Source organism: Takifugu rubripes, chromosome 1 (assembly GCF_901000725.2).
Source record: "Takifugu rubripes chromosome 1, fTakRub1.2, whole genome shotgun sequence".
Lineage (NCBI taxonomy): Eukaryota > Metazoa > Chordata > Actinopteri > Tetraodontiformes > Tetraodontidae > Takifugu > Takifugu rubripes.
The window spans coordinates 6,070,575-6,092,919 of record NC_042285.1 but is presented as its reverse complement, the minus strand read 5'-3'; the positions used below and the strand labels follow the sequence as shown (position 1 = coordinate 6,092,919).

General features: G+C 41.3%; 1 protein-coding gene across 1 annotated transcript in view; it reads right to left on the bottom strand.

Annotated features, from left to right (window-relative positions):
• myo15b (myosin XVB) overlaps positions 1-20,580 on the bottom strand; it is a 29,441-nt gene extending 8,861 nt beyond the window's left edge. Inside the window, exons 1-44 of the mRNA XM_029826558.1 lie at positions 19,941-20,580; positions 19,676-19,849; positions 18,783-18,847; positions 18,604-18,667; positions 18,044-18,153; positions 17,874-17,948; positions 17,085-17,178; positions 16,888-16,991; positions 16,705-16,768; positions 16,006-16,119; positions 15,759-15,920; positions 15,568-15,681; positions 15,419-15,477; positions 14,920-15,043; positions 14,716-14,811; positions 13,685-13,816; positions 13,427-13,552; positions 13,276-13,353; positions 12,869-13,017; positions 12,730-12,775; positions 12,515-12,639; positions 12,186-12,300; positions 11,923-12,098; positions 11,378-11,471; positions 8,467-8,529; positions 8,325-8,382; positions 7,458-7,582; positions 7,161-7,256; positions 6,841-7,070; positions 6,536-6,705; positions 6,375-6,447; positions 6,111-6,290; positions 5,937-6,028; positions 5,016-5,089; positions 4,850-4,934; positions 4,656-4,688; positions 4,499-4,561; positions 2,940-3,034; positions 2,615-2,845; positions 2,384-2,450; positions 1,860-1,973; positions 1,635-1,767; positions 446-530; positions 94-367 (exon numbers count right to left, since the gene is read on the bottom strand). Of these exons, the coding sequence (XP_029682418.1) occupies positions 94-367; positions 446-530; positions 1,635-1,767; positions 1,860-1,973; positions 2,384-2,450; positions 2,615-2,845; positions 2,940-3,034; positions 4,499-4,561; positions 4,656-4,688; positions 4,850-4,934; positions 5,016-5,089; positions 5,937-6,028; positions 6,111-6,290; positions 6,375-6,447; positions 6,536-6,705; positions 6,841-7,070; positions 7,161-7,256; positions 7,458-7,582; positions 8,325-8,382; positions 8,467-8,529; positions 11,378-11,471; positions 11,923-12,098; positions 12,186-12,300; positions 12,515-12,639; positions 12,730-12,775; positions 12,869-13,017; positions 13,276-13,353; positions 13,427-13,552; positions 13,685-13,816; positions 14,716-14,811; positions 14,920-15,043; positions 15,419-15,477; positions 15,568-15,681; positions 15,759-15,920; positions 16,006-16,119; positions 16,705-16,768; positions 16,888-16,991; positions 17,085-17,178; positions 17,874-17,948; positions 18,044-18,153; positions 18,604-18,667; positions 18,783-18,847; positions 19,676-19,849; positions 19,941-20,579 (5,440 nt within the window). The 5' untranslated portion in view covers position 20,580. The remainder of the gene's footprint in view (positions 1-93; positions 368-445; positions 531-1,634; positions 1,768-1,859; positions 1,974-2,383; positions 2,451-2,614; positions 2,846-2,939; positions 3,035-4,498; positions 4,562-4,655; positions 4,689-4,849; positions 4,935-5,015; positions 5,090-5,936; positions 6,029-6,110; positions 6,291-6,374; positions 6,448-6,535; positions 6,706-6,840; positions 7,071-7,160; positions 7,257-7,457; positions 7,583-8,324; positions 8,383-8,466; positions 8,530-11,377; positions 11,472-11,922; positions 12,099-12,185; positions 12,301-12,514; positions 12,640-12,729; positions 12,776-12,868; positions 13,018-13,275; positions 13,354-13,426; positions 13,553-13,684; positions 13,817-14,715; positions 14,812-14,919; positions 15,044-15,418; positions 15,478-15,567; positions 15,682-15,758; positions 15,921-16,005; positions 16,120-16,704; positions 16,769-16,887; positions 16,992-17,084; positions 17,179-17,873; positions 17,949-18,043; positions 18,154-18,603; positions 18,668-18,782; positions 18,848-19,675; positions 19,850-19,940) is intronic.
• Positions 20,581-22,345: the final 1,765 nt, after the last annotated feature.

Genomic DNA, 22,345 nt, shown 5'->3' with positions numbered 1-22,345 from the left:
GTCAACACGTGAAGGTGAAGGTGAGTGAATGCTAGTTTTTAGAAACTTAGTAATTCACATATAAGATGTTTGGAGACTATAACCAACACCCACTGAGTGAGGGGGCAACAATGGGAGGTGGGTCAGGTATATCCTGAAGGACAGGTGCTTCATGCAACGGAGGGGGAGGGGGGGATTCTGGAGGAGATGGTGGAAGGGACTGAGGAGTTTGAGGGGACTGAAGGTTCTTTCGGCGGAACAGGTCAAGCAGGTAGCCCTGTTTCTTCTGCATGTCGCTGGAAATGACACGGGGACCACTGGCAGAAGGAGCGGAGTCTGGGGACTTCAGAGGCGGTGCAGGAGGAGGAGGAGGAGGTATGAACTCTTTCTGCAAGAACATAGAGAGAGGAACAGAGATTATGCACATGCTAGACCTGCCAAGGAGAGACAGTGGTCTGAACTTCACTGGGGTGGGAGGTTTGACATCTTTGAGCTTGGCCAGAGCATCCTTCTTGGGATCATTGCTGTTCAACACAAACCGGCCAGGAGATCTGTGGGATAGAATCGCATCACAAATAACAACGGTGTCATTAAGAGGAAAAAAGGATGTTGTTGATTCATCAATTATCCAAGAGCCCTCCAAGAACCTCTTGGAATCTCATTACCTGGACTGGCTGTCTTCAGTTGGAGAAACAAACCAAGCTTAACATTAGGTTTCTGTAAAGCTACTTTAATTTCATTCCAATATATTTTTGTTTTGTTTGTTGGCATTTTTACAGAAACTCAGTGATTATCCTTTCGTCATTTCACAGGTAACTAATTTTCTTTCTTTACTCAGCTTAAAACAGGTCAAATTGGTCATAAAAAGAAAATGTGTCTTTTTATTTGAATGTTCCACTACGTATTTAGCATTATAAAGATTGATGCACCAGGCACTGTCCAAACATTTATGGAGTACACCCTGGACTGGATGCCAGTCAATTGCAGGGCCAACACATACAGACAAACAACCATTCTCTCTCACACACTCACAGGCAATTTTTAGAGTTTCCAATTAGCCTAATCCCCAATCATGCATGTCTTTGGACTGTGGGAGGAAGCCGGAGTACCTGGAGAGAACCCACGCAGGCACAGGAAGAACATGCAAACTCCACACAGAAAGTCCCCAGCCTCAATCCCAACCGGGGATCGAACCCAGGGCCTTCTTGCTGTGCGGCAACAGTGCTAACCACCACACCACCGTGCCGCCCCAAAATTAGCTATTTGAACCAAAATTTTATAAAGTGTTCTTCCACACAGAAAAAAATCTGGTATATCTAACATTATTTGTGTATTTCAATCATTCTCTTCTATATTAAACCTGATATCTGTATCTTTTCAAACAGATCTCATTGATATTATGGAACTGGTAGCACATTAGGGCATTTATTCATTCAAAAGCATCACGCAAACATGCACCTGTTGTGTCACACCAATGCACAACGTACACTTTGGTATCCTAATGATAAAAAGCAAGGGTGCTTTATCACATGTTTAATATTTGACCAAAACTTTAGTTATAAAAAGTCATCAAAGTGAAGTTTAACTTTAGTAAGATTAAATAAATAATTGTTTTAAAAGTGGTGGTTTCAATCAGGACAATTACACATACAGACCTGACTGGTTGAAAGGGTTTAGGTTCTGGTTTTGGTCTACTGTTAAATTGCTTGATAATCTCTCTGATGTTGGAGGTGGGCTCGGGCTTTGGCTTGGTGGGGGGTGGAGTGGGTATCAAGTCAAGTTTCTTTGCTGAAAGAGATGAGAACCACTCATAGAACTTAATGATGTCTTTTAATTCAGATAGAAAATTGTCATGTCTTGATCTTTTAAAGTGATCTCACCTTCAGGCTTGGGTTTTGTAGGTGGGGGTGATGGAGAGTGCTTGTGTTGTCTGGATGGACTGGGAGAAGCTGGTTTAGGCTTTTGGGTTTGGAATTTATTTTTTGTGGATTTACCTGCAAATATATATATCTTGTATATTCATACTTTGGATGTAGAACAAATGAAGATTTGGTCATATGAAATGCAATAAATGGACAAGGATTTAAAGGATTTGACAAGGGTCAAACGTTGGACTAATACAATATTAATCTAATCTAATATTAATTAAGGTGACAAAACATTCATGCCAGATGTATGCACTGTAGTTTAGAAGACTACCCCAAACAATCTATTTTAATATTATTTTATATTAGATACAGATATATTAGCGGTGAGATTGTTTAGCACAATATATTTGGGCATTAGGACACAGCCACCAGGCCAGAAAAATTAGAGGTGACATATACAAAAGATAATTGGCAGTAAAAATGTTTAAGTTTCTTAAATGCATGAACCATAGTACAAATGGTCACTTGGCACCCACCAATCTTCTGGAAATATGCCTTCTTATCTCTGAAGGTGTGGGGCTCTTCTTGATGGTCTTCTTCTGTCTGTGAGCCCATAACATGTCAATGCAAATAAGAAGGAAAGAGTGAAAGAATAAATAAATAAATAAATAAATATACCCTACAAATAATTACGAGGAAAGATCTCTTTAAAACAGATGTTTATCTTTTTTTAAAGAAACAGATTAGCCTAGCATACAGACTAGTACCTCTGAGTCAGATTTTCTGTAGGTGGATGGTTTTTTATGCGTTTTATGTCTGTCTGACTTGGGTGAAGGAGCTCGAGGTGATGGAGAGCGAGAGCGCCCCCTAGATCGCCGCTCAGACCGACGTCTTTGGTACTTCTCCTCCTCCTCTGTCTTCTTTTTCCCCTCCTTTTTCTGTTGCTCCTGTGTCTGTTGCTGGGACAGATTCATCGCCTGCATGGTCATCTGTTGAGCCTGAGGGACCAGAACAGAACATCGATGAAGGATGAGATAAACTCCAATAGATCTTGTTACCTGAAAATAAGCTCAATGATGAAGGGGTCCTCACCATGAGGAGGGCTTGCTGGTTGATGAGGGCCTGCTGTGTTGCTGCCATCTGCTGTATGGGGTCTGGAGGGACAGGAATCTGAGGCACCATCATGGCTGTGCAGGAATAAATAGGATTCCCCATCAGCATTAGTGATTATGTTCACATAATCTTTATTGATCTCATATCATCCCAATAGATGGCTCCTTACTGGCCCCTCAGTTTCAGATCTACCCAACAATTAACAATTATATTAAGATTAAGATTAAGATTAAGATGGACTTTATTCATCCCCGTGGGGAAATTGAATTATAGTAGCAGCGAATGCAGAGTAAAGAGACAGAAAAAAATAAATACAGATAGATTAGAATGTTATAAGCATATATACAGCATATATTATAAGCATATATATAATATATACATAATATAATATATACATATTATAAGCATATATACATAAATATAGAATAAATTAGAAATAAAATTACAACATAAACATTACACAATTATTGTTGAGTTGGTTTGAGTGAATTGTACAGTTTAATGGCGGACGGCAGGAATGACTTCCTGTACCGTTCCTTGGAGCAGCGAGGCTGCAGGAGTCTGTTGCTGAAGCTGCTCCTCAGTTTGTCCACTGTGTTATGGAGGGGGTGGGAGGGACTGTCCATGATTGTCCGCAGTTTCAACACCATCCTGTCCCTCACCACCTCGTCCAAGTTATCAAGTCTACAGCCAACAACAGACCCTGCCTTTTTGATGAGTTATGACATATGATATATGACAAATTAGTCAAATTTATAAAGTACTAGACCTCCTCCTTTATCCTCTCATGTGTCCGAGAGTGTGTTTCTGCTTTTTCCTCTTAAAATGTCAGAGGATTCCATGTAAAAACTAAAACATGGATTAGCTCCACCTGAGGCAGGTGGAGGTATTGGTGGATGGCAACTGAAGCCCTGCCCAGATCACTTCGATGCAGATTCAATTTTACCACTCTATCAACAACACAATATGTGTGTGCTTGTAACCTGAATGTGAATAAAATAGTACCTTCCAGTCCTAAACCACCTGTTACAAGTGCTACTACCAACCACCAGTGCAGAGATATGGATAGAGTAAAGAAGGATATCTTGTTCATATTTTGGGGGATACTTCCATTTGTGTTGAAGCTTAAATTGATATAAATGGAATACAAATACAAAATATTATTTTTAGGTAAAATATAGAATCTTTTCATCCCCTTATCATGTAGGAGGGTGCTGGAGCCTAACTGCATATGGGTGAAAACAGGGCACACCATTGAATAAGTAAGCAGCTCATGAGTCTGCTTGCAGGGCCCTGTGGGCATTTGGCGGTTGGGCACCTTGCACAACGGCATCTTGGCAGTGCTCTGGGTGGGTCCGGGCACCTAACCTGCTACCAGAACACCTCCCAAGGTTTATCCATGCCTGTACTTGAACTGAGAACCCTCCACTTCTCATCCCAGTCCCCTATACATCAAAGTACCACTGCCCCAACTCAATGTATATCACTAAACATTAAATGAAGCATAGAGGATGCAGAATTGGGGGTTCCTTTATTACCTGGCATTGCTGGCATCATAGGAGCAGTGCCAAAGCCGGCCATCGTGGAGCCAAATGGTGCTGCTGTACAGAGCAGGGAATTAAGCAGTTATTATCAACACGATCTCTTCATCATTAAAGGTCGATCCTTGATGATGTAACAACTAATGTCACTTACCCATGGGATAAGTTGGCATTGTCATAGGTATACCTAAAGACCAGAATGATCAGACGTTTCCATAAAACAAATAATATAAAATGCATTTTGCTGTAGAAGTTTTTTCTCCCACATGAAAAATGTGAAATATTTTATGGATTCTGTTGCTGAGTGATGCATATTATGGTGATGGGCAGAAGATCCTGGTTTCTTACCAGCTCCATACATGCCTGGCTGCATGGGCCCAATCCCTCCGGCTCCTCTCATCCTACGGTGTAACATGGCTACTCTGTCCATGTCCTGCACGCATACACGTTACCCAAAACTTTATATATTTATAGTGACATTGGGGATGATTTGAGGACTTCTGGTCTCACTAACAGGAGGTCCTTGGTCCAGCACGTTTTCGAACAAGTCATCTACGTAATCATCCAACTGTCGGCCATGACGACGGCCTGCAAATATGTCAATTGTAAATTAGAAGAATGTAAGGTTTGGGTTTTTATTAGATTATTATCAAAGTTCCTTTCATAAGTGTGTGGGCTCATGTCAATAATTCATTTTTGCCCATTACGTTTTATTGCTTATTCTTTTACTTATGCTCTGATTATGTTTAGTTACAACCTAAGAATATAATTGCCAGTGAATGCGGCTGTAATTATTGTGAATGCAAGAATGCAAATCTTTAATCTAGAAAAAAAATGTTTCTTTAAATCTGTGTGAATAATTCCATTAACCATAAAGACACAAAAGTAAAGTTTACATTCGTTCATGTGTTGATTGAACTATTAAATAGAAGAAACCTTAAGACTTTAACGTAAGCAGCTGCATAGAAAATGGTATTTGAACAGAAGAAAACAACCACTTAACAGAATGCAATCCGTGTCAAAAGTGATTACTTTAATACTGCAAATTGTGCTTTTTCAGTCTGGTTGGATTGTTTTTAAGACCTGATAATGATGAGTTTGGATTTTGAATTGAAACTTAACTCCATTTACAATAAAGAAGAAGTTAAGGACCTTATGGTTGTTAATTGTTAATGATTGACATATTGAACTGATTTGCCTCATAATAAGTAACCACATTTTGCGAATTGGGTCTGGAACTATTTGTTTCCAGTGAAGTTTGTCATTCGCTTTACGGAGGCACACTGGAGTCGTGCACAGTTTTGGTCACTTTGTCTTTACACACAATATAGTTGGCAATAGTTGACTCGTGTTTGAACCATTTCAGATTTCCTTTTAAAATTTTAATTGCCATTTTGACTGCTTTGCTAATTGAATAACTGAAATAATCCCCCACCCTCCTGTGGATAATCTCCTCTCCAAGGTGGTCCAGGTGCCTGCATCAGAGGTGCTGGAGGTATGAAATCATCCAGATCTGTAGATGGCATTCTGAAAAGGACATAACATACAGATGATCAATAGAATTTTATTTCAAACACTGAATGGAGCCACCTATTTATGGTAGACCCACCTGTCTCCTTGGCTGAACAGATAGTCGGACTGTCTGTGGGAGGGAGACCATGTTGGAGGCATTCCCTCAGCTTCTGCTGCACCCAGAAGATCCATGACAAAGTCAGAACCTGCTAGATCTGACCAGCCGTCATCAGTCAGCAGTGACACCGACCAGCCCTGTACAGCCTCCGATACACCTCTATGACATACCAACCCATTGGTCACAAACTAATGTTGTGGTACGTTGAAAGCGTGTAAACGCACTATATGTGAATAGATGTACCTGCTAAGGAGAACCCACGAGGCCAGCTGCTCTCCTGTCGTCCATGACTCCACTTCACTTGTCAGCATTTCATCTGAGAGAAAAAACACGATGAGGCAGATATTATAGATGAACATTTGGGTTTCCACAAACAGTGTTCAAGCTCTGTTAGTCAGTCACACCATTGAATGTGTGCACATCCAGAACCACGGTGCCCTTTCTCTGGATGGTGGTCCACTCCAGCTCAGTGGGGGGATAAGCTCGGGCAGCTGGAGCCGGGAGCTGCAGAGAGGTCAGCAGCTTGTGTTGGCACAGAGAGCGGTACATCCCTGGACCATTGTCTGACACATACCTGCATAGAATAGATTGGCGGTAACACATTATAGCAATTTGAAGACATCAGCAAATTGTACAAAAGGAAGCCTCACAGAGCACACCATTGGCTGGATCTGTACTCGACACCTGACGCTGGTCTAGCTGAACCTACTTGAGCAGATGTTTGTCCAACGTTGGTGATGGCGTAAAGGCACTGAGGCAGCAGGCCAGCAGCAGCCACCCCCTGAAGTTTTCCTGCCCCTGATTCAGGTCCCACGTATGGTACACCAACTGGGTCAGGATCTCATCCTTCAGTGCTGGTTGACTTAGAGCTTTCTCCACTATGTAGTTCCCCAAGATCTGCTCCTGCGCCATGTCACTCTCCCCCGTGAATCGCAAGATCTGAGGAGATTTTACATTAATAAAAGGAAACAAGTGTGAATTTATGGCCATCTGAATCTTTAAATAATGAATCTAAATACTTCTACATACTAGCTTGTAAATATCCAAGGCAGTTCTGGCATCTTCAGGCTCCAGGGGGGTGAGGGGTCTCTGTAAGGGGTACCCCTGAGGCTGTGCCCATGTATCCTGAGAAAGTTGCAAAAGGTAATAGTTTCATTGCTTAATGGTGTTATTAAACAAGATTTGGCTCAGATCTCTATCCAAGTGTGTGTTTATTATACAATAAATAATGACATAATGTTCTCCCATCCTGTTTAGAGAATATTTTATGTCAGTGAAAGTCATTGACTTGTGTCCTGTGTGTGAAAGAGCTCCAGCCTGGCTTACCTTCAATACGGACTTGATGTAATGAGAGAATGGGCATCTGTCTATATCCAAGGGTAGGAGGAGGTTGTGCTCTGCCCTCACCAGTGGAGGGGCCACTTCTGTGATCTCTGACACATGCTGCCGCCCTGACGGAGAGCGGCGGGCAATCACAAGGTTAAATTTTCTTCAAAATACGGCAGCAGAGCACAGTGCAAATTATAGACTTATTGCTTAATATTGCATTTAAAAACTTTAAAATATGATCTACTGATTTAATGAGGGTTGTTATTTTTGCCCACAGCATATTTGAATGATTTAAAAAGAAGTATATGCTAAAAGGTCATCTGAAATCATTACAAATAAGACGCTCTGACAACACAACGCTGAAAACGCATCAAATTCTGTAGAGGCCTTGCTTCATGGGTTGGACAACCGTTCCAAACATTATCACGTACGTGAGAGAAAATTTAAGTTACAGATGTGGTTCTAACGGTGCAGGGCTGCTCATAAATGTGCAATAAAATGAATGCCTCTTTTATCATATCAAAGTCTATTCTCATGTCAGGAAGGCTAATGCAAAATACAGCATCAAGGATCCTGGGTAAATGTCCAGGTTGTGGCCTGCAGTTTTTGGTTTGTTGAATTACAATTTGAACCATAATATTTCCAATAGAGATTCAGAACTTCTGACCCAATCATTTCAGCCTACATTGGAATGTGAAAGCAAGTTTAATTGAAAGCAAATTGTGTTCTTGGGCTTCATTCGCAGCCTGTTGTTCATGTATGTGATGCTACCACCTGCTGCTTCATCCTGAATAGTTCCATAACTATATTCTCTACTGGAGAAGAGCTTAGCAACAAACCCACGGTGAACGGAGCTTAATTTACCTGCTGCGTTGCGAAGTCTGGCTGACAACTCAGCAGGGATCTCCAACATTCCCACATCCTGAAAGACAGCCGCAGGAAGCTCGTGTTGAAGCACCTTGTGGTCTTACCATCCAGGGTCAAAATAGTCAGTTTAATTCCTTACCATTTCCAGAGATTTCGATTTAGCCTTTGTCACTGCTTTTACTTTGTTCTTCTCATGAAATTCCTGAAGCGGATAAAAACAAACATGACCGGTCAATTGTCTTCATCCAGGTTGAAAATGATCTCAGCACTTCCTCTTTTCGACCCGCACTGTGTTCAATTGCATCTATTCTTAGGCACCTTTAGTTATATAGTCTTGCGACGCCCACTGTTGTTACGCTCCACCTCGTGTAATAAACCACGAAGTATCAAGAGTCCACAAATTATTCACCAGATTGAGTCTGACAGTGCAACGTTGCTCCTGCATCTGCAGTGATGAGTAAAACACTCCATCTGTCCCTCTGTGTTATTTACAATATTCACAGCATTTGAACATTAAAGAATTAACTGTTTGTGCCATTCTATACATGGAATATATGATATGGACATGACACTGGGAATGACATCTGTTATCTTATTCCACCTTGTCATGGGTGTAACTAAAACATGACAGCAATGTTGTGCAATAAACCACACCTATGTTATTGATCCACACTTGAAACGATGTTTCAGGTTTGTGTTTAAATGGTTTTACACACCTCCAGAAAAAAGAAATTAAACATCAAATTTAAATTATGAGCTTTCACAGAAATGTGCCCTAAAAAGTAACTCAACTTCAACAGCCAAAGACCAACTAACCCTAACCCTAAATAAGATAGTTGACTAATAAAAATATATAATAAGACATTTGGTATTTGTTTGACTGAGACAGTGTCAATGTGAGTAACAGTAAAAGGTTAGAACAAACACATACGCCAATTGGAGAATTTGTAAAAGCATAGTGGTCAAATCATCAAGTTAAAAAAGAAAGAATGTGTGAACTAAGGAAATATGCTTAACAGCACAAAAAACATACAAGGAAGCTAAAGAATTAAAACTAAATTAAAATCATATAGGAAAGTAAAGAAGGGCCTGGAGCATCATTGTTAAGGTCTAAAATCAATACATGCCTCTTTGAATGTAAATACAGAGTTTACAACAGGGTGAAAACACTTGAGATTGGATTATGAGATGGATGAAAGCCTCAAAAACTGATCAGACTGTTCTTAGGATGGAAAGATGAGGAAGAGGTAATGGATAGATGGTCATTAAAAGGGCAGGAGAGACCACATCATGTGCCACACATAGTTGAGACAGTGTTGTAGAATTGCCATGCATTCTTTTAGCGTTACTCCTGCGAGAAGGAGACACTGAATTAAAGATTCATACTTCACCTACACTCCGAGGGATGAGCCTACATTAAACGCTAAATGCTATGCTAAAGACGCATGATGAGCCAAAACGCCAAACCAAATTTCTTAGGACAAAGAAATGGAATTTTCTTCCCCTCTCCACTAAAGTTAAGTTGTTACTGTTGTTGTAGATGAAAATAAAGGCATCCACAATCAAGCTGAACAAGCCTGACAACGTCCATTGGGGAGGAAACATTTGGTAATGTTCTCCAGACTTCAGAATTGTGGAATTCCAAGAATTCTCATAAAATTATGTATGAAATATTGCTACTTTATCAAAGAGGTTAGTTTAAGCACCTGGAGACTGATGTATTACTAAAAGACAGTCGTCAAGTTTTTGTAAAGCACATTAAATTACACCTCACTCAGACATGTTTTATTTAAAATCCACTGAGGTGATGCATTGAAACAGGTGACTCAACACCAGGGACTCAACTCTTTCATAATTGTATTATAGGCATTGTTGGTCATCACTGATTGATCTAATATTAATACTAAATCTAATCATTAGAATTTAAAGTTATAATTACAAACATACACACATTTCACATTTGTTGTGGCTAACATTAAGATTTCTCTCAGATTAGGACTTGATACTGACAAAAATCTTGATTCAAAGTCCAGTTTATGACCAGTGATCAATGATCAGCTCCAGTAATTAAAGAGTACGCTGAACATCCCTATACATGTCATTTATTTATCCCTCTACATTTAAACAAGAGGGATTTGTCTGGTCTTCTGGTGGTCAGACGGGACCATTTCCATTTTCTTATAATTCTAAACCACAACTCAAGGTGAAACCAGGCCAGCACAGTTAAAATAAAGCAGCTCTGATCCACAGCCTTTCCTGTTCATAGTCCAAGTGTCATAAAAACTCCAACAGCAAACAGACTAGCAGTAATGTGACAGGAAATGTCAACCAAATACAAGAAAAACGTCCAATTTACAGCTGAGGCTGACAAACACTGGACGCATCTGCCGAAACATACACAGAAATGTCATGGAGGATAACATTGTCTCTATTTTTCAGATTCTTTCTGATTATTCAGTGATCTTTAGTTAAAATATACTGAAGATTTAACAGAGTGGTTGTTATATTTGATGCTGAGGTTAAAGAGGAAGAACAGAGAAGGTTTACCTGAGGGTGGAAAAAGAGATGCAGCAGCAGCCTGAAGTTCACTTATAGAGGTGGAAGAGGTAGAAGTCCAATATCCCGGGTTGGCTAAGGCATAAGGTGTGTGTGTGTGTGTGTGTGTGTGTGTGTGTGTGTGTGTGTGTGGATGGGATGGGGGGGGGGGGGGGGGTGAGCGTGACAGACAGACAGACAGACAGACAGACAGACAGACAGAGAAAGGGGGAAATGAGGAGACAGAGTGAAGGTTATTTGGGAAAAAAATGACTAATTAGAAACATATAGATAACATATAGAGACCAGAAATGTTTTTTGATTGATTGACATGACTGTGGAAAGAATTCTCTATTGTCTAATGTTCTGGCCATTTCCACTTCACTCTTCACTCCAAACACTGTCTGAAGTTCATATTGTGTAAGAGGCAGTTTGATGGCACCGTAAAGTCAGTAAACACATGGTTGCTAAGAAACACACTCAAGGACAAAGAGCGAGTATTTCTCATTATCTACCTTCCTCCAATGGTGTCTTTTGATGGTGCTCCTGGTTATCAGCATCACTGCCCAGAACTGGGTAAAGGACTGCTTCAGACGCTTGTAATACTTCCTGTGAGCGATAGAGAGTAGCAATACAGAGAGTTCGCTTTAGACCACAGGTATCAGTACTCAACCAAAGTTACTGGTGTACATAAATTCAAAATAAAGTGAGAAAACATTGTGATCTCGTCCTCCAATCCAATTCAGATTATGAACATGTAGTGACTGTATTCTAAACAAGCATTCATGCTCGCATAAAACAACTAACTGGCTGCAAATATTGGACCAAAATAGTTTTAGGATGAAAGAAGGAGGTATAACAAGATGGATGACAGGAAGTAGAAATGTGTGAGTGACTACACAGAACATGGTGAAGTTTCAGCGCTTTATTCCTGATCATGCAATAACGGTAACACTGTTTAGGTTTTTTATTGTTTCACAAGGCAGCATAAAAAAAGATATAATATTTGGTTGCATTCGTGGAATAGGAAAAGAAGTCCTCTTAGTCCAACTCCCTGTACCTGGCCTGGTGTCCCCGAATATGACTTTGGATGATGATTGCTTTCTGTTTGAAGAACTTGAAGTTCCTCCTGCAGAGGAAGCCTCTGATGTTCCTCTGAATGGTGATGGCGGCCCAGGTCTGGGTGCTGCTCCACTTATCTTCCAGCTGCTGATAAAGGAGCTCTTTGAGAAAAACCTAACACGGACACAGATGTTTTAGTCATATGTGCTGATGTGCACAGCATGACATTCTTCTCAATCACGTAAATGACCAGGAAAGCACCTTGGTAAGTCCCAGCTGGTACTGGCCCTCCTCTGCACCAGTCATGTCCAGCAGAGCAACTGTCTGCGCCCTGTCTGATGCCTCGGTACTGTGCAGAGTCACTAGCAACTTGTATCTGTAAAACACGAACATGGGCTTCACATTCTACCCAGAATATCCAGCATCACACCAATAGAACCACAAAAACTGATGCTCCTTATTTTTATGAGGAAACTGTCCAGTCTTACTGGGAATGAGTTATTCTGCTGTAAAATGTTGACGGGTAAAGCAAGTGATGTAAAGCTTTTTGGAAAATGCAAACAATGTTCAGTTATGGATGTTTACAGCACCTCTCCATGAAGTAGGAGTACAGCATTCGAACAGGGAAACCTTCCTTCCTGATGTGGACAGTGTCCAGAGTCCCTGCATGCTTTAACTGTGCCAACACGTAATCCACATCAAAGATTCCAGGAAGCTGTTGGAGGGGTGTGAGATACAGGCGCTGTTAAACACTGATGATGGCTGAATACTAGTGACAGAACGGCTGTCCAGTGTCTGAAGTTACCTTGATGTAGTTTGGCTTCACACAATGAATAAAGGTGGTTTTGCATCTAAAAAAAATGTGGTAGAGCAAATCAAAAGCTGAAATCACCAACTTCACTGCGTTGAAGTTGGCAGCAACAGCATGCTTGGTGTGTTGGTACCTCTCTAGGCGGCTGGTGAGCTCCGCCAGTGACTGAAGAAAGTGCGAGGCAGCGGTGGATGGATGCTGTCGGTGACCTTTGCCTCTCCAGCCCAACTCTCTCTGCTGGACATACCTGTCCTGAACCTTCTGGAACAGTTCGGACACCATCTGACCCACAGAGGGTAAAGTCATCAACAGAGTCACATAGAACCTCTTAATTTAATGTTTCTATATTGATCCAAATGGTAAATAGGATATTTAAGTTATCACACCAGCAGCTGTCAGATGCAAATAAAATCATAATAATGATTGTAAATTCGACATTAAAACATTAAAAAATTTTGCTTGGAAAAACAAAATAGCACAGCTTCAGTTTGCTTCATTTCAACATCGACTGTCTGCAGGGGTCTTATGGAGATGGGTGACCTTTAAACGGCTCCTGGCAAAAAGCTCCACCACTTCAGTCCTGAACTGGTCATGGTTCTTATTCAAGAAATTGTGAACCTGGGAAAAAACAGCAGATTTCATGTCCAGTGTGTCTGTGCTGAAGACCGTCTGGCAGCAGGCTGCTGGATACCTGATAGGTGACAGCTCCAGCATAGTGGTAGACAGTGAAGACTGGCAGTGGGTTCTTGGGCTTGGCATAGTAGGGACTGTTCCCATGGTGATAATGGCACTTCTGGAGGAAGGTATGATCGGTGGCCTGAGGAAAAAGGCAAAATAGCAATTTGAGTGACCAGATTTACATTAATATAAAACACCATTTTGATTAACTTGTCAGTGTTGACTGTGTGGAAATCTGAATGAGATTTTCGAGTCTATTCAATGATTCCACCTGTGGGAGGCAGGTCTGGTCGTCCAGTATACGAAGGATTCCATGTGGTCGGGAGGATATGAGCTCCAGACAGGAGTGAAGGTTCGTAAGTTGCATTGGATACCACTGGATCTGTTCAACACTGTATTCCTCCTGCAGACACGTCAGCACATGTGAATTATACAGACAAATAGACCAGTAACGCACAATGGTGACCAGACAACTCCAGTTTAAAACTAATGACGTGACTATTAAATGACTTCCTGTCATTGTAGTAGGAGAAAACAAGGAGAAAGAGAACCAAATGTATTGTTATGTGATGAAAAGTGAAATCAAGTGAAAAGTGTTATTCATGAAATTGCCTTTCATGATCCTTCCTGATCAGGGTGTCAGGGGCAACTGCATCCCATAGCCAGCAGTCGACATATCAAAATGCACACAGATACACAGACACACGCACATCCTTGATCCATCTTTTCCCAAGCTTCTTACCTGAACTCTAACCATCCAAACTAACACTTCTGACCCAACCTTGACCCTTGTCCATAACCTAAACCCACTTTTAACCTGAACCTTAAACCATTTAATTAAGCAGTTCTATGAAATTGTGATGGCCAACAAAAATGTCCTCACTTCACAAAAAGTCCTCACTTTGCTAGTAGAACGAATATTTTGGAAATTTGGTACTCAGTATGTAGTGAGTACAAGAAAGCACACAGCAAATTCATTCATTGACATTAATTCATTTCATTCATATATGAATCGATTTTAATTAAATTTCAATCAAATTACATTTTGATAATGCTTTCAATCCCACAGGGACTTTGACTCTTCCAAAGACCAAAGCAAGGGGGTTTGATCATAATGTAAGACTTCAGCCTATATAAATGGAAATGGAAACGACCTGCTTGGCAGAGGTCTATGCTCTCTCTGAGTGCTTTTTAAAATAATTACTCACCTAATTAATTGAGAGAAATCAGATGAACACATTTGGTCAGTATTTCATAAAGTACTCATCCTGCCTGTCTTCCCAGTTCACACAGCCTGCTGACCTGCTCCTGAGAAATCACTGCCCTGGTGACAAAGTGCTGCAGCTGCTCATTGGCATAGTTGATACAGAGCTGCTCAAAGCTGTTCACCCCCAGATCCTGCAGCCAGGGGTACACAGAGGAACTGTCAGGTCATGTTCCACACTACAAAAAAAAGTATGGCTGGATAGTTGTTTTGACTAATCCGATTTAGGGTAGGAAACCGACCTCAAAACCATAGATGTCCACAATTCCCACTGTACTGTCCATCTCAGTGGGACTCAACCAGTCATTGATCTGCTCCAGCAACCAATCAAACAGCACTGAGTACAAGGCTTTGGCAATGGCATCTCTGCAATGGGCAACACAGAATAAGAATATTCACCTTTTGTTGGGATATGGCATTTACTACATTTGAGTTATTACTCTTCAAGGGTGGTTGTGTTTCGTTGTTTATGAGAAATTCTGACAAAGTTTGACACATGGTGCATTGAGAGATGCTCTTGATTCAAAGTAACGAGTAATAGATTTTCTATTCTCTTTTTTTCTGTCTGAGATCTGGTCTAAATCAGACATTTACAGCTGCACTTTAGATATTTTTTGTTACAGATCCTTCTTTATTGACCATTGAGATGGTAACATTTAGTGAAGACCGGCTTGTGCAGTAAATATGCACCAGGAAGTTGCAGAATACCTTTTGCGCCCATGGCTAGAATAGCTAATATACCTGGATTCAATGGCACCTTCCACAGACAGGGGGCAGTAAATCCTGTCGTAGATTGTCTCCTGAGGACAAATTAATTAATTAATTAATTAATTAGATCATAAAGCCAAATAATGGCAAGTGAGTGGCACATGAACAAAATAATGTCTGACCGTAACTCTATGAGTGATGACTGTCTGCAGGGCCTCTGAGGAAATCTGCAGCAGGCATCCAACCCTCCTGGCCTCAGTCTCACTGAAGACACGAGCCACCTCAAACGACTCGCTCTGAAAGGAAAAAACAAACTGTGAGGTCTGCTTACCTTTCAAATTTTCCTATTCTCTCCTCCAGACATTACACGTACCTCATAAGAACTGAAGCACATATTTCCAAGCTGCAGAATAGAGGAGAGGATGGCCCAGACTGCTGAGATCTGATCAGCCTGCAGACCGATAGTCTTAAAGCAGCGAAGCAAAAGCTGGAAGTCCTGCTTATCCTGCTTGCCCTTTAGTTCACAGGAACCACCCTTGGGAAAGACAGAGGACAAAACTAATGGAGGGAAAACTACACAAACTAAACAAACATTCAGTTTCCAGCAATGTAACACGTACTTGGTTTAAGTAGTAATAAGTCTCAGCAGCTTGCAGGTAGAGTTCCTGCTTGTCCCAGTCATTCATGCCTGCTAACAGCTCATAGAACACGTGGTAGTTCCTCTCTTCTCTGGCCTACAAGGCAGAAGAATAAAAAAGCTGTGCCTCTAAATCAACTCATTTGTTGTCAGCTTATAACAGAGACCTTCCGACAACACCACACCTTTAAGGGTTAGCACTGAATTGAATTAAAGGCTGCAGATGTTTTAGTGGATCCACAAAACCACAGAGGAAATGGGAGGCTGCTGGCAGATTTGAGGGGCAGAAGAGGAAAAAAGATGCTTGTTTGGAAGTATGAGGGCTGTATTTGAAAAAAAGGTTTAGAACACAGATTTTTTTCCCCCCTCATGTTTGTACATTTCTAACCAGAGCTCCTTAAATTAAAACTGATCTGATTAAATGATGTCACAGACAGGACAGCTGAGCTTTATAATTTACCTGCAGGAGAGATGTCTGCAACAGTTTATTTATTATTTAATGATGGCTATTTGACCTTTTCTATACATGGAGCAGACTGGGAAAGATAAGCAACAAAAGGCATCTACACTGAAAGAATACAATGTCCTGTCGTGGTTTGGACCCGATAATATCTGCTGCTTCACATGTGTGTATGCAAACATGTGTACGACATCACCTCAGACCAGATATCCAAGTTCTTACCTGAAAAACCACCCTGGACTTCTCAAGGAGATATTTGGACAAAGAGGTTCCTACAACAATCCCTCTTTCAACCATGTGGAAAAAGTCAACATAAAACAGCAGCAATTATGGTAATGTCAATTTAGCAGTGACATGGACCAGGGAAACAGAATTTATAGACGGTGGAACACAATGCAGACTTACTGGAGGATGTGAATGTGGAGGTATTTGCCGAAGCGGCTGGAGTTGTTGTTAAGGATGGTCTTGGCATTTCCGAAACTTTCCATAATGGGAAATACTTCCATGGGCTGGAATGACCCAAAAGATTGATGGCTGAAATGGGTGCCGTCCCACCATTTAAACCCTCATACATTACTGAGAGTGTTCCATTCTGCGAATACCTGTCGAAGGTGGTCATATCTGCCTTCGTATGAGAAGCTGAGGTAGTGGACTATTAGCTTAGTAGCTTCAGTCTTCCCTGAACCACTCTGGCCACTGCATCACAAATCAACACTACCTGAAGAAATCTTTAAAATCATCTAATATACAGAACATCTTAATGGAAAAAAAAAACAGAAAAAGAAAATGGACGTGGACAGCGGACAACAAAAAATTCTGGTCTTTAAAACATGTTAGAGTAATGCGAACAGCAACTATGAAAACAGTTGTGCTATTTATGCCATTTATGATATGCTATGCTTATTCTCGGACATAATTCCATATCTCAGATTCATCTTGAATCTTGAATCTTGAATATCTCATTCCCTCCATAAAACGCTCAGCAGAAGAGTGCTTAGCTCTTGCTATGTATATATTTAAAAAATGTACAATAGAGTATTTTCCCTTCCAAAATTCTTGAATAATGTTGTCTGCTAGCTGTTAGTCTTATTAGATTGTCACCATGTCTTAGACCCGTCATGTTAAACCAGCTATTTTGACTGGACAGTCAAAATAAAGAGAAATTGATCAAATAAGATAGAAGCTTGAAGGTGAAAATGGCAACAGTTCATTGTTATATTTATATTTACTCCACAGACACAGCTTCTATGCCAGCAGATCCCACCACTGCTATCAGTACTGACCACCTATCATGTGACGAAGCTTATAATGTCTCTTACACCAACTTATTGGGGCTGCATATCTGATTCTCTCCAATCATTGATGAGAAAGAGTGAATGCGTGAAATTTACCTTATGATAATGCACTGCTCCTGCGTGGAGGCCTGGGACTGCTGGAAAGCAGCATCAGCGACAGCATAAACATGGCTGAGGCAGAGAACAATAGAAACAACCGCTACAGCCATGGGTAACATAGCAGTGATGCTGTATGAGAGCAGAATAATGCAGACATGTTCACCCACGGTGGGTTTCTCTGCTGCTCTTTGCCCTGGTATTTCTGTCTGAGCTCTTCTGTGTAGATGTGAAGGGGCTTGAAGGGGTTCACAGACAACAACATGTTCCCAATGTATGTCTGGAAGGAAAGGAAAAGGTGTGTTCAATCTACAGTAGAGTACAGTAAATTTGTACTTTCTTACAAAACAGTACAACTCAACTAAACTTGACATTTTCTGTATAAGATGGTAGTGAAACTGAAAAAAAAACACTCAGGAGAAGTCAACTCAGAAGCCATGTTTACTTTTTAGATACCTTCCTCATCTTTACACAAAGAATGTAATTTTATTTCATAGTATTTATTATTTACTGTAGGTTTTATTTCAACCACTTATCTGTCTGGGTTGTGTAAAATATGATTAATGTACTTTGAGTGCTCAATATTTTGGCTTAGGATCCAAAAAAAATCAAAACTTTCCCCCTGATCTCTCTGAGAAACCAAGCATAATTTGATGATTGCCAACTTTCTATGAGAATGTTGTCTTCAGCATTATGGTTGGTTTAAGAGTGGAGGTCAAATCGAACGTACGTAAATGCAGTCTCGCTGGAACCTCTTCTTCAGATTCAGGAGCACTGAGCTCTCACACACCTCTCTGAAAAGAGTAGACAAAGAGGTTACAATGAGTGTGCTTGTACATGTGTGTGTGTGTGCGTGTGTGTGTGTGTGTGCGTGTGCATGTGTGAACGTTTGTGCATGTGTGAACTCACTCTAATTGGGCCAGATCATCCACTTCATCAACTTCTAGAGATGTTTTTGTTCCAGGCATCACCACCTGAATAATAGAGACAGAGGTAACCTCTAATCTCTTTCTCCCATCTTTCAGTCTTCTAGTCTGACTCTCTTTTAATTTAAGTTCAGTCTGTCAGGAATGTAAGATGCATTTTTTTGTCTGTATTCTGTTATAACTGATGAGATCTATTACACATAACATTTCCATTGCTGGTGTCCATTCCACTGGGAGCAGTGGATCTGTGTGATAGTTGATATGCTGTGGACTCATGGCAGTGGCCCCCCTCCATTGTAGGACCTAGTGTGTCTGGACCACGAGATAAATAAACCAGCAGCAGCTCTTTTATGAGCTATTGTCATGCATCCAGCCTGGCTAAACACACAGCTTATTAAACTTTTATTTGTCAATTTCATGATCCAACCAGATTCAGACCCTGTGTTTAATATGTTCATATCTGGTTTAATTTGCATGGTCTCTCCTCCTCCAAGGCAAATGGCACCGTAATAGATGGGTCCAGGGTGTACCCCTGATTCCATTGGGACCGACTTTTGCACATTTTGCCATCCCAATCAGGTTCACTGATACTTGGCATCCATTATAGTTTTATATTGGTGACTTAAATAAACATGAAAGACGCATTTTCACTGGCTTCCAATTTCTACCCCATTTATTACCCTTTGCAGTGAGACTCTGCACAAGAGGAATGATCTCATGTTTTTGCAAAATCTTATTTGAATCTGAAAGACAAACGAGGGGGCTGTGATTCTTTGGCTTCACATTTTGGCTCTTATCTTTGTGCAAACTGCCACTGCATTTTGAAAAACTAACAACATATGTTCTTTAATGGATTTAAACTCAAGTAATCACTACCGTTGTGCTGATGAGTCGACTCTCCAGCATCTCCTGGGAGGGGTCCTCCGATTCCCAGGGGTCTCTCGCATTGCAGGCTGGAACATTTTTAGCTTGACCATCATCATAGACTGTCCAATTGCTGAGCTTCTCCACCGTCTGGTGGGGTAACAGATTCTCAGCACGCAGCCAGTCCTGAACCAGACAGAGTCAGATAGTTGACCCTATAGATAAAGAAGGTTGCATATTGATAAAAATGTACTTTGAACACCAAAGTGGAACCTACTTGAGGGTCTCCACTCATCTGGGGATTCCCAGGCCAGTGAACTTCGGGTTGACTGATGCCATATTTCCCTCCCTCACACATCAGCTGGGCCACCTCCCTGTCTGTCTCCTCATCACATATGGGTCTAGCACCTGACACCCCCATGCCTGCTTCTCTATTTGGAAAAGGCTGAGTAACAGACCTCGGTATCCCAACTGCAGCATCTCTCTCTGGGTCAGGTCCCCTTGCCTGAGTTGGCCCAATTGTTCCTCCTGAAAGGGACATCTTGGTTAAGTTGATCTGGGAGGGGTCTAGTTTCCTTCTTGCAGCCTGTAGTACACTGGCTCCATCTCGACTCTCTAGATCAGCTTTCTTGTTGCTTTTCCCCGTATTCAGTAAATCTTCCAGTGCTTGAGTTGAATCAGGGGTCCTTTGTGAAAAACTTCCACCTATTGCTAAGTCTCCTGGTAAAGGCTTCTTGATGGACTTCAGAAGGCTTAAATCTGGTTTGACAGGTAGCACCAGCCTGGTGCCTGGTTTTGGAGGTTTGGACTCTGACGATATGGATTCGCCTGGGGTTTCTGTCAAACTCAAGGGAGCAGAAGATGAAGGAGCTACCTGGGAGATCTCAGCCATCTTTATCTTGCCAAGTTCATTCATCCTGGGTAAGACTACAGCGTATTTGGCCTCTATGTCTTTCTCCCCACCTGTGACCACATCATCCCCTCCCACCCCTGCTTTCTCGTTGGCCATTTTGTTCTTGCTGACCAGGCTAGTTTTACTTGCAACTCTCAGAGTCATCCTGTGTTTTACAATACTGCTCTTGGACTTTTTGGGACTTCGATTCTGTTTTATTACCTTAACAGAGAGCCAACGAGAGATCCCCATTGCCTTTGTCCAAGCTGACAGCTTCTTTCTTAAGTTTAATTTTTGTGGCACATTCTTTTGAATCCAACCAGAAACTCTGTGAAAAGTGGCTGCGCCGTTTCTCTGTGCTATCAAATGCTGTCCGACCTGGTTCGATTCCAAAACAAGAGGCTCGCTTTCTGATGTTTCTGCCTCGGGCTGTGTTAGAAGGTTTCTTAAATCTTTTCCTTTTTCTTTGAGTTGCATAATTCGATTTTGGCCTTTGATAGCTTTTGTCACTGCTGGCTCCCCTTCATCGTCTTCCTCATCACTCATATTAGCTATTCCACAAGCATCGTCTTCGGTATTCTTAGTTTGTTTTACTGACTTGCTTTTTCTGTGTGTTTTTTTGTATTTCCTGCAAGAAATACCTGCCGATTGGATCTCCTTTGTTACAGAAGTGTGCTTCTCTGCTTTCTGTGGCTTCTTCTTTTTCTCTTCCTTAGCCTTCTGCTTAGCTTCTTTTTCCAACCTCTGCTTCTCTGCTTTGACCCTGCGTTTCTCATCCTTCTGTGCCTGCTTGTCCCCTTTTGTTCTTTTAAACATCTTATACTTCGACTCTTTGACAGGTGTTGAGGTACATGAAGGTCGCGCTCGTTGTCCACGTGTTCTATCAGCAGTTAATCTCTCAGAAGTGTCCTCCTGGGATACCTCTTTGTCTTCAGTCTCATCCTTTAATCCTGCAGATGTGTCTACTCTTGTGTCTTCTTCTGTTCCTGATGCATGTGTGTTGACCTCAGAGCAACTGCTGCATTTGGATTCCACAAAAGTTTCTTTGCCCACACTCTTGATCGCTGTCTGTTCAGTATTCCTTTGGCTACCTGAAGATTCTGTGTTCTCCTCACTACTGTCACCCTCAGTTGACACGCTTCTACTGTCACACTGCTCCTCCTCCTCATCACTTATTTCTTCTTCTTTAGCCCCCTCTGAGCTTCCCGCAGTGCTCACCGATTCCTCCTCCTCACTTTCAGTGTCATTTCTCTTGTTTCGGCTTAGGTTCTTGTTGTCGTTCCCTCTTAAGGCTGTTTGTGGTGGAAGGTTATGTTCGGTGGCTGCTTTTGACCCTGCTGTAACATCACCACTTTTCTGAGACATGTTTTTGGCTGATGTTCCACTTCCTGATACATTTCCAACTACTGTATTCTTTAACTTTAGCCCAGTGATTTTCTTTGTACCTTGAACTGTGTTATTCTTTTCCACACCCTTGGCGCCATTTGTTTTAATATCCTGCAGAGTTGATGGACTTGCACCACATTTTGGTTTCCTTTTTGTCCGAGTTATCCTGCCACCATTCTCTTTTGTGTTTCTTTGATTATTTCTCTTTGGTGTTGCCTTCCTCATGGTGCATCGGCACTTGTTCTGGGGTCAATTCAAAGCTGAAATTACCTAAAGAATAAAACCATACAGCTTTACCAAACTATTTAAATGAACTTTGTCTATGTCATTTAGTACTACAGTGGCATAAAAAAACCTATCTTATAAAGGTGCAGGTTACTCAATAAGCCGAGCAGTTATTCAGA